We start from the raw sequence: 15,327 nt of genomic DNA, 5'->3' as shown, positions 1-15,327 counted from the left end.
TTAACTCCTGTGCTCAATCTTCTTCCTCTTTATATTTTTAAGAGTTTAAAAAGTTTTCATTTTCTGTAATCTAAACATTCCCTGCAAAGTTAAGCAAGAAGGATCTCGCATGATTGGCTGATGTGCAGTCCTCATGTTTTATTTCTCAAAGTCCATTTCGATGACACATAATATCAAACCAGTTGCTAATCAAATTTGTTCAAAAGTATGCTAAGTTTAGACTCTACATCTGCTTTTCAAAGCCTTGCTAATTATTCTAACAAATATAATTCTGCTTGTATTTTTTATTTTCTTGAAGTGCACCAAAATCAGGAGTGTATCAAATTCATAGATGTATGTCATCTGCCCTCATGTATGTCATTTGCCCTTATCTGCCAAGATAACGGTTGATTTGATCACTGACCTCCTCATCACTTTGCTATGTGCTGCACCATGTGCAAGTAAGTGTTTCATTGTACTTGTAGCTCACAGTAATTTTGCATATGACAATAAATCTGGCTTGATCCTGTAACTCTTCATTTCCCTGTGGACCAGTAATCAGCCTTGAATCTCAGGCGTGAATAATAACTTGGTATCTATAGCTCTCAGGGTAGATAATATATACCTACTGAGAAAAGAATTTCTTCCTGATTTGAAATCTCAGTGGGTGTTCCTTTTTCCCATAACCCCTTATTCCAAATTCTCCAGATGGAGAAAACATCCACACAGCATTAGTATGTCAAATCTCCAGAGGCTTTTGTGTATTAAAGCAATAATTTTTCTTTTAAAAAATGCCCGAGAATAGGCCCATTCTAGTCGATTTGTCCCCAGAGAACAAGGCTCATATCCCAAAAATCAATCCAGCAAATCTTCTCTGTACAGCCTCCAAGGCAATTATAACATTACATCTCACTCACATTCTTCAACACTTACATTCAGGTTAAAATCGAAACTGGGCTCAACTATACGGTATACATATAACAAGGAAGCGATGCCTGAGACTTTCGTACAGTACTGTACATCTGTACATATGTGAGTGACTATAAATCTAATTCTGATATGGGTCTCTATTTTGCACTGAGAGTGGGAAGGGAGCAGAGAGAGGAGAATCATAGCTGGTAAAAGGGGAAGGGGCAGGGGAGGGAGTGGGAAGCTCCAGAGAGACATTCTGTAATGATCGATAAACTGGTGTCTCAGGACCGCGTGTGTCTGCACCTGTGTCACGTACCACCCCCCCGCCCCCCCCCCCCACCATCCCGGCGCTCCTCCTCTGTCACTCGTCCCACATCCCTCCCATGGCCCTCCATCCAAGCCATTCCCAACCTCCTTCACTCATGCCATATTTCCAACTCATTCTCCATTCCACGTTGACAAATACAGTACTGTGTAAAGGTCTTAGGCACCCAAGCTATATATATGTGCCTAAAACTTTTGCACAGTACTTAGTTGATACATTGTTTCACAAGCAAAACAAAAACATGACAAAATGCTGATTTTCCATTGCTCTATCTGTACTGCTTCTCAAATCAAATAATGAAGAGCAAGAAAATCCATACTCACTGTGCTAAGAAACAATGTTCTGATTTATGCTGAAAACACAGCCCGCACTTGCCTGGGTCTATCCTGATGTTTCATACCATCATATGGATTTGCAGGAAAAAGCCCCACACTCAATATAAAGGGGCCAACAGATGAAAAAATTGAAAATGTTGACCAGAATTCTCAGAAAGACACAAATATTAGCACACCAAAAATGATTATTAAACAACCTCAAAGACATTGAGGCTGAGTGGATAAGTGACTGTATTTGCTCATTACAATTTAAGTTAATATAGATATCTTTGTTGGAAAATATATTGTTCCTTGCAGGTTTATGAGGACATAGTATTGTGTTGTTTTTTAAGGGGGAAGATGTGTTATTATGTGTGCATAATAAAGAACTTCAGTTCCCAGTGGGCAACATGGGAGGTTCACCCAAAATCGGAAGCTTCGATGGTGAGCTGGTCACATGCGCTCAGTGTTGAACAGAGTTCAGTCATAAAATGTTCTAGCATTTACCCACACCAAGTTTGTCTTTATTAACATAACATGGCAGTCAGCAAAGCTTTGTAATTGTTAATGCTGACAATTTCTTATATATTCCGAATTCCTTGATGCTCTCCCAAACTATTAAAATTAAAGTAAAAATGAGAACTAAAAAAAGCAATGAATTATATGAAAAGTAAATATCACGACAGGAATGAAAGGGTTACTGTATGAGGAACGTCTGGCAGCTCTTGGGCTGTATTCCCTGGAGTTCAGGAGAATGAGGGGGGATCTCATAGAAACAGAATGTTAAAAGGCCAGAACAGATTAGATATGGCAAAGTTATTTCTCATTGTAGGAGATTCTAGGACAAGAGGGCACGACTTCAGGATTGAAGGACGTCCTTTTAGAACTGAAATGCGGAGAAATTACTTTAGTCAGAGGGTGGTAAATCTGTGGAATTTGTTGCCACGAGCGGCTATGTGTGTATTTAAGGCAGAGATAGATAGGTTCATCATGGGGTATGGGGTGAAAGCAGGGGAGTGGGGACGACTGGAAGAATTGGATCAGCCGATGATTAAATGGCGGAGCAGACTCGATGGGCCGAATGGCCTACTTCTGCTCCTATATCTTAGGGTCTTATAGTCTTATAAACAGCAGCTACACTACATTAGGACTTTGAGGAGAACTGGTATGTCACCAAAGATAAACATAGAATAGTACAGCACAGTACAGGCCCTTCAGCCCACAATGTTGTGCCGACCCTCAAACCCTGCCTCCCATATAAGCCCCCACCTTAAATTCCTCCATATACCTGTCTAGTAGTCTCTTAAACTTCACTAGTGTATCTGCCTCCACCACTGACTCGGGCAGTGCATTCCACACACCAACCACTCTCTGAGTGAAAAACCTCCCTCTAATATCCCCCTTGAACTTCCCACCCCTTACCTTAAAGCCATGTCCTCTTGTACTGAGCAGTGGTGCCCTGGGGAAGAGGCGCTGACTATCCACTCTATCTATCCCTCTTATTATCTTGTACACCTTTATCATGTCTCCTCTCATCCTCCTTCTCTCCAAAGAGTAAAGCCCTAGCTCCCTTAATCTCTGATCATAATGCATACTCTCTAAACCAGGCAGCATCCTGGTAAATCTCCTCTGTACCCTTTCCAATGCTTCCACATCCTTCCTATAGTGAGGCGACCAGAACTAGACAGAGTACTCCAAGTGTGGCCTAACCAGAGTTTTATAGAGCTACATCATTACATCGCGACTCTTAAACTCTATCCCTTGACTTATGAAAGCTAACACCCCATAAGCTTTCTTAACTACCCTATCCACCTGTGAGGCAACTTTCAGGGATCTGTGAACATGTACCCCCAGATCCCTCTGCTCCTCCACACTACCAAGTATCCTGCCATTTACTTTGTACTCTGCCTTGAGTTTGTCCTTCCAAAGTGTACCACCTCACACTTCTCTGGGTTGAACTCCATCTGCCACTTCTCAGCCCACTTCTGCATCCTATCAATGTCTCTCTGCAATCTTTGACACTCCTCTACACTATCTACAACACCACCAACCTTTGTGTCGTCTGCAAACTTGCCAACCCACCCTTCTACCCCTACATCCAAGTCGTTAATAAAAATCACGAAAAGTAGAGGTCCCAGAACAGATCCTTGTGGGACACCACTAGTCACAATCCTCCAATCTGAATGTACTCGCTCCATCACGACCCTCTGCCTTCTGCAGGCAAGCCAATTCTGAATCCACCTGGCCAAACTTCCCTGGATCCCATGCCTTCTGACTTTCTGAATAAGCCTACCGTGTGGAACCTTGTCAAATGCCTTACTAAAATCCATATAGATCACAACCACTGCACTACCCTCATCTATATGCCTGGTCACCTCTTCAAAGAACTCTATCAGGCTTGTTAGACACGATCTGCCCTTCACAAAGCCATGCTGACTGTCCCTGATCAGACCATGATTCTCTAAATGCCCATAGATCCTATCTCTAAGAATCTTTTCCAACAGCTTTCCCAGCACAGACGTAAGGCTCACTGGTCTATAATTACCCGGACTATCCCTACTACCTTTTTTGAACAAAGGGGACAACATTCACCTCCCTCCAATCCTCCGGTACCATTCCTGTGGACAACGAGGACATAAAGATCCTAGCCAGAGGCTCAGCAATCTCTTTCCTCGCTTCGTGGAGCAGCCTGAGGAATATTCCGTCAGGCCCCGGGGACTTATCCGTCCTAATGTATTTTAACAACTCCAACACCTCCTCTCCCTTAATATCAACATGCTCCAGAACATCAACCTCACTCATATTGTCCTCACCATCATCAAGTTCCCTCTCATTGGTGAATACCGAAGAGGAGTATTCATTGAGGACCTCGCTCACTTCCACAGCCTCCAGGCACATCTTCCCACCTTTATCTCTAATCGTTCCTACCTTCACTCCTGTCATCCTTTTTTTCTCCACATAATTGAAGAATGCCTTGGGGTTTTCCTTTGCCCTACTCGCCAAGGCCTTCTCATAGTAATTTATTATCAAATGATATCTCATTATCAAAGATACTCAAAGATTTCTACAAAGGTTTCACAGAGAGCATTCTAACTGGTTGCACCACCATCTGGTATGGAGGGGCCACTGCATAGTATCGGAAAAAGCTGCAGGACGTTGTAAACTCAGCCAGTTCCATCATGGGTACTAGCCTCCCCAGCATCCAGGACATCTTCAAAAGACGATGCCTCAGAGAAGAGGCATCCATCATTAAGGACCCCATCACTGAGGACATGTCCTCTTCTCATTGGTACTCAAGGAGGAGGTACAGGATCCACGTTTCAGGAGCGTGTGTAATGTATTGCTGCTGCAAAACAACAAATTTCACAATGTATGCTAGTGATATTAAACCCGATTCTGATTCTGAATATATTAACTTGCTTTCCTTTTTACCTCCTCACCAATTTTAACAAGGTCATTCAGGTCTTTCATCCTACATTCGTCTGATTTTTGTCTTTGTCTGGACTGGCATGCTGCACAATTGAAGCACAGAAAGAGAAGACCTATGGCCTCTTAAATATCTAGACGCTGGCAGTTCCAATAAAATCTGTGGGAAGACTGATCACAATACGTCAAACTCTGTGAATCCTAAAATAACTGCACCTCCATCATCCATAATCTGATTATTCATAAGTTTCATGAGAGAACAGGTAGTTTTCAAAATAAAAGCTTGCATTTTATTTTTTAAAATCCTGTCCCTTAATTTTGCAGAATAATTTAAATTTTGCACAATCATTGTATTGGGGGCGGGCGGGGGAGGTCCATTATTTTTTTATTTAGTTTCAGAACAAGAGACCCCTTTTAACTATTAATGCTACCATCATGCATGCCTATCTCATTACCAAGTGGAATTCAAAAAATCCATGATGCTACTTAGAAGAAAAGGGCATTACAATTCATCTTCGAACCCAAGTATTTCCCATTAATTATCCAAGTTGCCAGAGATTTCAATAAAATGTTTCGTCTTTAATGAGGCACCTCTGGAAAAATAACTGAATTTAATCAGCAGAGATTTTTTGCTCAATTCTTCTGACTGTACCAAGTATTAAAATTTGTTTAATCATTAATAAACACATGATTACAAAGTCAAAATTGAAAAACTGATCCATATTTGTATTTTGTGCACCGTAAGCAAATCACGTTTTAAAAAAACAACTATTGAAATTCATCATATATAAAACAAAACAAAATCTGATCTTTTGGAAATTGCAGCAGAGAGATGATTATATGCAAATGAATTGTCAAAATTCCTACATTAAAATAATAAATACACTTCAAAAGTACCTCACCAGCCTTAAACTGTATACTGGTCAGGAAAAGTGATAGGTAAAAGCAAACATCCCCCTCCCCCTCCAGCTTTCAAATCCCTTACTCACTCTTCCTTCAGTTAGTCCTGACGAAGGGTCTCGGCCTGAAACGTCGACTGCGCCTCTTCCTATAGATGCTGCCTGGCCTGCTGCGTTCACCAGCAACTTTGATGTGTGTTGCAGGTAAAAGCAAAGCTTGTTTTTCTTAATAAAACGATGCTAACTAAAACATGTGACCCAGAAACACCATAAAACACACAAGACTGATTCAGTGTGCAAGCTGCTATCTAGTCTAGAAACCTCAACACTAACAATTAAGGACCAATCGAAATAAAATATTTAATAATGTGTTTTGAATTTTAAAAGTCTTGAGCATTTTGTACAAATTACTTTAAAGTCAAAACATTTTAAATGTTGAAATTTTTGTACGCTCGAAAACTTACAGAAAGTGCATTTTTAATCATTTATTAATTCTTAATCAGTCATTGTAAAATTGCCCTGTGATTAGGCTACTGTAAACTAGGTGGGTTTTCGGGTGATGCAGCTTGTTAGGCCGGAAGAGCCTGTTCCGTGCTGCATCTCCAAATAAATTTAAAAAATGAAAAAGTAAATAAAATAAAGCCTAGCATTTACATACTACAAACTGAAAATTATTAATGGTCTAAATATGTACAATATTCAAAGTTTACAGGTTTTTTACCACTCACACAGAAGATAGCTCATGCCACCAAACAATCCTAAGGATATTTACCAAGATTCCAGCACCACAGAGCACAATGGCCCTTGCTCAAAAAACCTCTTTGGCAGCTACAACAACTTTCAGTGCATGCTTCAGTACACAGACTTAGATGTTGGAATGCGCTAGTCTACAACCTCGAGACATGGTAAGCTCCTTTTAATGAGAGACCCGCAAATTCAGTGCAAATCGGAGAGCTTGTATCAATCAAGATGATCATTTTCCAGCAGAGTATCGATATATCCTTCCAGTATTTTTTTCCTTCCCTCTTCCCTTTTTTTCTATTCCCCACTCTGGCCTCTCACCTCCGCTCCTCACCTGCCTACCACCTTCCCCTAGTGCCCCTCAATTTCTTCCTTGGTCCACTATCCTCTCCTATGAAGTTCCTTCTTCTCCTGCCTTTACATTTTCTACCCACTTGACTTCACCTTTCACCTTCTAGCTATCCTCTTACCCCTCCCCCACTTTTTTATTCTGGCATCCTCCCCCTCCTTTTCCAGTCCTGAAGAAGAGACTCGGTCCAAAGCACCAACTTCCACACATGCTGCCTGAACCACTGAGTTCCTCCAGCACTTTGTGTATGTCACATCTGCAGAATCTGTTGTGTTTATATTTTCCAGCAGGAGTTCAGCTATGGCTCAGTGTGCACCTCTGGAAACTGTACAAAAAGAATACAAGAAGTCCTATGCTAAGCTACTGTGTTGGGAGGAAACTTCACAACACCCACTGTGTGTGGAGACGGAGTGAAACTCTATCAACTTTCTCTTCTTCTGCCTACCTAAACCAATTTACTATCCATTGTCCAATACAACAGTGACTACACCAACAGTATCGTACTTAACAACTTCTTTCTTCCTTTATTCTTTAACCAAAAAAATAGAAAGACAATGCACTACTCAATTGAATAGGAAAGTAGGGAAAGATCAACCAAGCTCTCCACAAATAATATGGATACTTTCAAATCGCAAGAAAATAAGAGAATTTGTACTGTCGAGCTACAGAAAGAACTAACCTGTTCAGGAGTAGCCATAAAGTTGATTGCGGTGTAATGCTGATCATCTTCCTGGGTAAGGCTGAAGGTGAACTGGTAGTCAATTAAAAGACTATCTGTGGACAAGATTCAAAAGCAGACTGTGAATAAATGAAAACTTCTCTCAAATTAAAAAATTCTACAAAGGCAACTGCCAAAATATATTTCTTTTATATTAACATAGCAGTAAATAATCAGAAAATTCAATAAGATGATCAGCTATTACTGGAACATATTTCCTTAGAGGAGCTCTTCCACCAATACACAATCTCCCAGCTTGGCACAGTACAAACCCTCTCCCTATGGCCCATGATATCAGTACCAACTATAATGCCAGTACCAACCATTATGCCAACCTGCACTTATCCTATCAGCCATGCTCCAAATGCCTTCATTCTTTGCATCTGCCCTGTATTTACACATCAATTTCATTTAATATATTAAAGCATCAATCAGGTCATATTTTAACCTTAAGTTAGTTTCTACAATCTCTCCACACAATTTAAAACTCAAAATTACGTATTATTCTGGAAAATGAAATGGCAGTCTTATCCTGATCAAAATAACTTCTTAAGAACTGCCCATGTGAATGCAACATGATGTGACTTTTTAAAGCCTACAGTAGCAGTTCTCACCACTTGCTTTCTACATCTCCAGGCAGACAGCAACTATCCCTTTAGTTTGTTGTTATATAATCTTTTGAGCTTATCTAGATTATTTGAATACATAGAGCCCAACATCTCAATGCTTCCAGATTTACTTAATTTAGAAATATTCCATTCTATTCTTCTTTAGTCCAAATGGACAACTTTGCACAGTGATCTATTGGTCTTACTTTGGACTCCAGTTTACTGGTCACCGCTTCAAAAATGCAATGACACCTCCCTAATGATGCAAGAGAATCAACAGAATGAGGAGAAAAAACTATGAACATCCACCACAGAGTTGCCAAATTCTCTACCAAAAGACACAACAAAAAATGGTCTGACATTCCACAATTTTGTGCTTTAACTGATCAGCAGATTAACAATGCTAAATAGTCATTGCCAAGAAACACGACACATGCAAGTAAAAATGAAGTTAAATCAGTGCCTCTATCTAGTCAATTTTGATACTCCATTAATGTGCAAATGAAAACAGTAGCCTATAAGACCCTAACCAATTTTGAAATCTATTACACCAAACCACATCGGCATTCTCTCATAGCAGACATATAAAAGCTTATTTTATGAACATTGAGTAAGCTTTGTATGACTGTAGTTTAACTTTATTTTGTTTATGCATTCTGATTAATTTTAAAATTAAATTTTAAAACTTACTAAATAGCACTTTTTAAATCATCCATTTTTAAACCCTGATACTGCTAAAATATGAAATGGGCCAGATTCTTATTTACAAATGTACAGCAGTGAAAGGTGACTAGAAATGAAGGGGTAGGTGACAAGACATTAATAAAAGATAAGAAAAATACACAATACTGAATGCAACAAGTGATTTGTCATCTTCACAAATCATAGTGTCAGAAGATGTTGAATCATTGTGGATAGAGCTAAGGAATCGCAAGGATAAAATGGTGGTTGTATACAGACCCCAAACAGTAATAAGGATGCGGTCTGCAAATTACAAAGGGAGATAGAAAATGCATGCCAAAAAGGCAATGTTCCAATAGTTATGGGGGATTTCAATATGCAGGAAGATTGGGAAAATCAGGTCTGTGCAGGATACCAGGAGGGGGAATTTCCAAAATGCCTATGAGATGTTTTTTTAGAGCAGCTCATGTGATTGATCCCACTAGAGGATCAGCTAATCTGTATTAGGTGTTGTGTAATGAACCAGAATTGATTGGTGATCTTAAGGTAAAAGAACATAAAGGACAAGTGATCATAATATGAATGACTTCATCCTGCAATTTGAGAAGGAAACGCTAAAGTCAGATGTATCCAGATGTATCAGTATTACAGTGGAATAAAGGGAATTGCAGAGCCTCAAGAGAGGAGTTGGTTAAATTAAATTGGAAAAGAACACTGGCAGTGTTAACTTTAAACAGCAATGGCCAGAATTTCTAGAAGCAATCTGGAAGAGGCAAGGGATATATACATCCGAAAGAGGAAGAAGCATTCTAAAGGAAAGATGGCACAACCATGGCTAGCAAGAAAAGTCAAAGCCAACAGATGCACCAAAGAGAGGGGCATATAGAGCAAATATTAGTGGAAAGTTAGACGATTGGGACGCTTTTAAAAACCAACAGAAGGCAAGTAAAAAAAGCCATTAAGAAGAAAAAGATGGAATGTGAAAGTAAGCTAGCCAATATTATTAGAGAGCATATCAAAAGCTTCTTCAGATACATAAAGTATAAAAGAGAGGAGAGAGTGGACATTGGACCACTGGAAAACAACGCTGGAGAGGAAATAGTGGACAAACTGATAAAGTATTTTGCATCAGTCTTCACTATGGAAACACTCGCAGTATTGTGCAAAATCCAGGTGTCAGGGGTCATGAAGTGTATGAAGTTACCACAACTAGAGAGAAAGTTCATGGGAAACCGAAAGGTCTGAGGTAGATAAATCACCTGGACAAGATGATGTTCACCACAGGGTTCTGAAAGAGGGGTGGCTGAAGAGATGTGGAGACATTAGTAATGAACTTCCTAGAATCATTAGATCCTGGAATGGTTCTGGAGGACTGGAAAGTTGCAAAAGTCACTCCACTCTTCAAGGAGGGAGAGAGGCAGAAGAAAGGAAATTATAGGTCAGTTGGTCTGACCTCAGTGGTTGGGAAGATGCTGGAGTTAACTGTTAAGGATGTGGTTTTGGGGTAGTTGGAGGCACATAATAAAATAGGCCACAGTCAGCATAGTTGCCTCAAGGGAAACTCTTGCCTGACAAATCTGTTGGATTTCTTTGCAGAAATAACAAGCAGGATAGACAAAGGAGAATAGGTTGGTGTTGTGTACTTGGATTTTCAGAAGGATTTTGACAAGATGCCACACATAAGGCTGCTTAACAAGCTTCAAACTCGTGGTATTACAGGAAAGATTCTAGCATGGATAATATAGTGGCTGATTAGCAAGAAGTAAAGTGTGGGAATAAAGGGATGTTTTTCTGGATGGCAGCTGATGACCAGTGATGTTCCACAGGGGTCTGTGTTGGGGCCAATTCTTTTTATGCTGCATGTCAATGACTTGGTTGATGGAATTGATGGCTTTGTTACAAAGTTTGCAGATGATTTGAAGATAGGTGGAGGGGCAGGTAATTTTGAGGATGAAAAGAGGCTACAGAAGGACTTAGATAGATTAGGAGAATGGGCAAAGAAGTGGCAATAGTGTCAGGAAGTGGACGGTCTGGCACTTGGTAGAAGAAATGAAAGGGTGACTATTTTTTTAAAATAGAGAAAATACAAAAATCTGATGTACGAAGGGACTCGGGAGTACTTGTGCAAGGCTCCCCAAAGGCTAATTTGCAGGTTGAATCTGTGCACTGGAAAGCAAGTGTGATGTTAGCATTCATTTCAAAAGGACTGGAATATAAAAGCAAGGAGTAACGTTGAGACTTCATAAAGTAATGATGTGGCCTCACTTGGAGTATTGTGAGCAGTTTTAGGACCCTTGTCTTAGAAAGGATGAGCTGAAACTAGAGAGGGTTCAAAGCACATTCACAAAAATGATTCCAGGACTGAACAGCTTATCATATAAAGAGCGTTTGATGGTTCTGGGCCTGAATTCATATGGAGTTCAAAAGAATAAGGGGTAACCTCATTGGAACCTATTAAAAGGTGAAAGGCCTTGATAGAGTGGATGTGGGGAAGATGGTTTCTATGATGGGATAGTCCAAGACTAGAGGACACAGTCTCAGAATAGAATGGAGACAAGGAGGGGTTTCTTTAGCCTGAGACTATGAATCTGTGGAATTTGTTGACACAGACAGTTGTGGAGACCAAGTTTTTTTTTGCATATTTAAAGCAGAGGTTGATAGATTTTTGATTTCAGGGCATGAATTGATATGGGGTAAGGGGAGGGGGGAGGCAGGAGATTAGGGATGGGAGGCAACATGGATCAGCCATAATGAAATTGCAGAGCAGATTCAGTGGACCAAATAGCCTATTTCTGCTCCTATATGTTATGGTCTTGTGAGGGGAAATGTCTTCACTCAGAGAATGGAGAGAGGGTGGAATAAGCTGCTGGCAGAAGTGGTGGATACAAGTTCAATTTCAATATTTAAGTAAAGTTTGGATAAGTACATGAATGGTATGGAGGGCTATGATCCAGTTGCAGGTTGATGGAACTAGGCAGAATAATAGTTTGTCATAGACCAACTGGGCTGAAAAGTCTGTTCCTATCCTGCAATTGTCACATTGGGGGGCGCTGGGAATGGACCCAAATGCAAGACACAGACACTGAAGTACTAGGGACAGGACTAGGATGCAGGACCTGGGCTAGGACATGGACAAGAAACAGGGAACCCGGACAAAGAACCATGAAGCGATGGTTCTCCAACATGGCCTAAAGATGGCAAGTGGCCGCTCTAGCCTTCCACCAGCAGGTTGCTCCCAGGGAATCTTAACAAGACAAACCAGCAGTCCACACTCGACCCCAAGGCTACTTAAATTCCAAGCCCCAAGATGGGAATCAGGTGCCTATGATTAACTCAAACAAAACAAGGGACAGCTGGAATACTCGGAGTCCTGAGTCCATGGACCAGACCGTGAACCGGAAAGCGGATTTCACGGACCGGACCATGACAATAATACTCTATGGCTCTATCTAAACATCAAAACTTTTACTTTAAAAGCAAACAAATGCAAAATTACACTGCAGATCCAAATGTCCCAGACACCTTTGTGGGGTTGCCTGAGTTGGTCTACGACTTTCAATGTTAAACCACAGTATAATGGATCCAATAATCTAACTAATGGTATGATATTTGCAGAATAAACTCCTTTGTCCAATTATGTTGAAAACTGCCTAAGTATGTCCTGTCTGTAAGATAAATTCAATCCTGTTAGTAACTGCTCCATCAGTTTTCTCTCAATCATCAGCAAAGTGAAGGAAACTGCAATGTTATGCTGTAGTGACTAAGAAATCAAAGCATTACTCTAATGTATCCATATTTGACTGATAAGAACACACATTCAGACAAGCTAAAATATGATTGAAGTTTTCATCATTTTCAATTATAGAAGTTACATCCAATTTCTCAAGTGTACATTTGAGACCAAGAATCAGCCTTCAAGTCACTGAGATCAGTTTTTTAAACTACAAACACAAGAGATTCTGCAGATGCTGGAAATTCAAAGTAACACACAAATTGCTGGAGCAACCCAGCAGGTCAAACAGCATCTATAGAAAGGAATGAAGAAGAGTGCTGATGAAGGGTCTTGGTCCGAAACATCAACACTTCATTTTTCCTTCCTTTCCATAGATGCTGCCTGACCTGCTGAGTTCTTTTCTTTTTAAATCTTTTTATTAATTATTATTGAAAATCAACAACAGAGAAAAATACATCAAAATAATCAAGGTAGCATATCCATATGTAGAATAATAGTTAAACTATCAACCAGGCTGAACAGTATATCAATAATAATCAAAAAACAAAGTATTAAAGCTCTTTTTTATGGAAAAAAGGAAAGAAAGAAAAAAAACCCTTACTAACTAAAACAGAGAAAACCCCTAATAACTAAAAAAAACCCAGAGTTCATCCAGCATTTTGTCTGTATTAAACCATAAATCATATTTGATGATGATGAAGTCGACTCAGGCCTGAGAGGCCAGTATCAAGCATTTTTCATGCCTTACAAGGCGCAGAATGAGAGGCTGTGTGGCGCGCCACTCCTTGCACAGACATTTCGCTGTACAGTATTTTTCCTTATTTTACGAGGTCGAGTTGCGAGCTCAATACTCAATCCGGCATGGATGGAAAGCGTACTTGGGAACGGCCCGACTGGATTCGAACCCGGGAACCTCTGTTCCGGAGTCCAGCGTTAATGTCACTGCGCCACCAGCCGTCCAAATCATATTTAATTTTAGCTAAATATTACCAAATGAGAAAAGAATTAAGTGTAATTAATCTAGCCAGCAGTTAGCAAACTAATGTAAAGTAAAAATCAATCCACATTGGAATTTTAAACACACCATTATAAGGATTATTATGACCTCTTTCATCTTTAATGAAGGAAATAAAGTAGGAACAATCACCAGCAGAAGTTACCTTAGCCTAGAACACCTTGCCAAAAGTATCACAGGATGAGCATGTGATGTTTTCATATTTAATACTGGGCATGGTATTTCAGAAAATCATAATCCCTGTATTTAAATAACAGGCATAAATCATAATTCATAAATTAGTAAATTGATTCTTAAAAAAGCTTTAAAAAGCAACTATTTAGACTTTCAATTGACAGAAAATGCTGGAATTAATTCTAATTATCTTGTACTTAAGGAATATGAATATCATTTGGAATAGTCTGAATTATTGTCTGCCTACAATTTGTCCAAAACTGTTAACAATTTACACTACATTATGTTATTGGTTACACCTGTACTATCTCAAGGCCCTGCAGTAAAGAAATGATCTGTATCAAAGGCATGCAAAACAAAGCTTTTCACTGTACCTCAATACATGCAATAGTAATAAATTTACCAATTTAAAATGTGTTATGGATTTTAAGCCAAAAACCCTGTTCTCAACAAAACTGCACCCCCACATATCTGAAGTTAATGAAGAAACTGGACTCAAATTCCCGGTCCACTTTCCACTATTCATTAAGAGCTTCAAATTCCAATGAAAATTAGTTCATTTCTCAAAGCCTATAGATTAAATGTGTGTTTTTGTTTTGTCTATTGTATTGAGTGTGTTTTTTCTTAATGAAAAATAAAGGTTCAAAAAAGGTTCAAATACAAATAAAAAATAATGCATCTACAAGCATATATATATTGTTGGAACTACTTGAGGGAGTAACTCTTTTCCATTTCACTTTTGGGCATTTTGAGAAGGTTTTCATGATATACAATAACATTAACAAAATGGTGAGTTTTTAAAAAATTACAAGTGGAACATCAATCATCAAAATATCTGTGGTAGACATTACAAATTCTCAAGCTAGCCTCAGTATTGCAACTTTTACACTTGCATCCCTTGGTTGCACAGGATAATAGAATGCTTGATACTGTGGAATCGCTTCCCATGCACATCAAACATCCAGTAGACTGAGAAGACAAAACACACCACTCAATTACTAAAGTGAACAGCTCGAACCTCCTGTATTCATAAGTGGCCTAGATTTATGTAACACCTGACAGCTGTATGTGCTAAGCCAGAACATACAAACTACTCATCAGTCTGGAGAAGAAAATGGAATTCTGATAAACTTTCTCTGGAGCCACAATAGAGGAAAGAGGGATTGAAGAATTAGGGGAGTGTATGGAAGCTTCAAAGACTAGATTAATACCAGCTTTAAAAAGCTCTCTCAAATAAACCTTTACTTATCCATTCACAGAAGGTCCTCCACTGGATTCTCCTTCATCCTTGTTTTATTGAATCAACACTGAGAATGTACTGCAGAATAGTTCAGAAAAATGTCACTTATGTCCCAGATAACATTCTCAAGCATTGACACTAGCCCTTGTGCCTCAACTAAAGACCCAGCTGGCCCAGCCTCAAGCACACAATGGTAAGGGGATTATTCTGTCC

General features: G+C 39.5%; 1 protein-coding gene across 8 annotated transcripts in view; it reads right to left on the bottom strand.

Moving 5' to 3' along the window:
- atrnl1b (attractin-like 1b) overlaps positions 1-15,327 on the bottom strand; it is a 1,086,143-nt gene that overhangs the window by 641,816 nt on the left and 429,000 nt on the right. For all 8 annotated transcript variants that reach the window (XM_063072023.1, XM_063072026.1, XM_063072024.1 and 5 more), the window contains one exon: positions 7,625-7,719. In XM_063072023.1, coding sequence (XP_062928093.1) covers positions 7,625-7,719 — 95 coding nt within the window. The remainder of the gene's footprint in view (positions 1-7,624; positions 7,720-15,327) is intronic.

The sequence above is a fragment of the Mobula hypostoma genome, chromosome 19 (genome assembly GCF_963921235.1).
Source record: "Mobula hypostoma chromosome 19, sMobHyp1.1, whole genome shotgun sequence".
Taxonomy (NCBI): Eukaryota; Metazoa; Chordata; class Chondrichthyes; order Myliobatiformes; family Myliobatidae; genus Mobula; species Mobula hypostoma.
The sequence above is the reverse complement of the archived record's forward strand: the minus strand, read 5'-3'. Positions and strand labels throughout refer to the sequence as shown.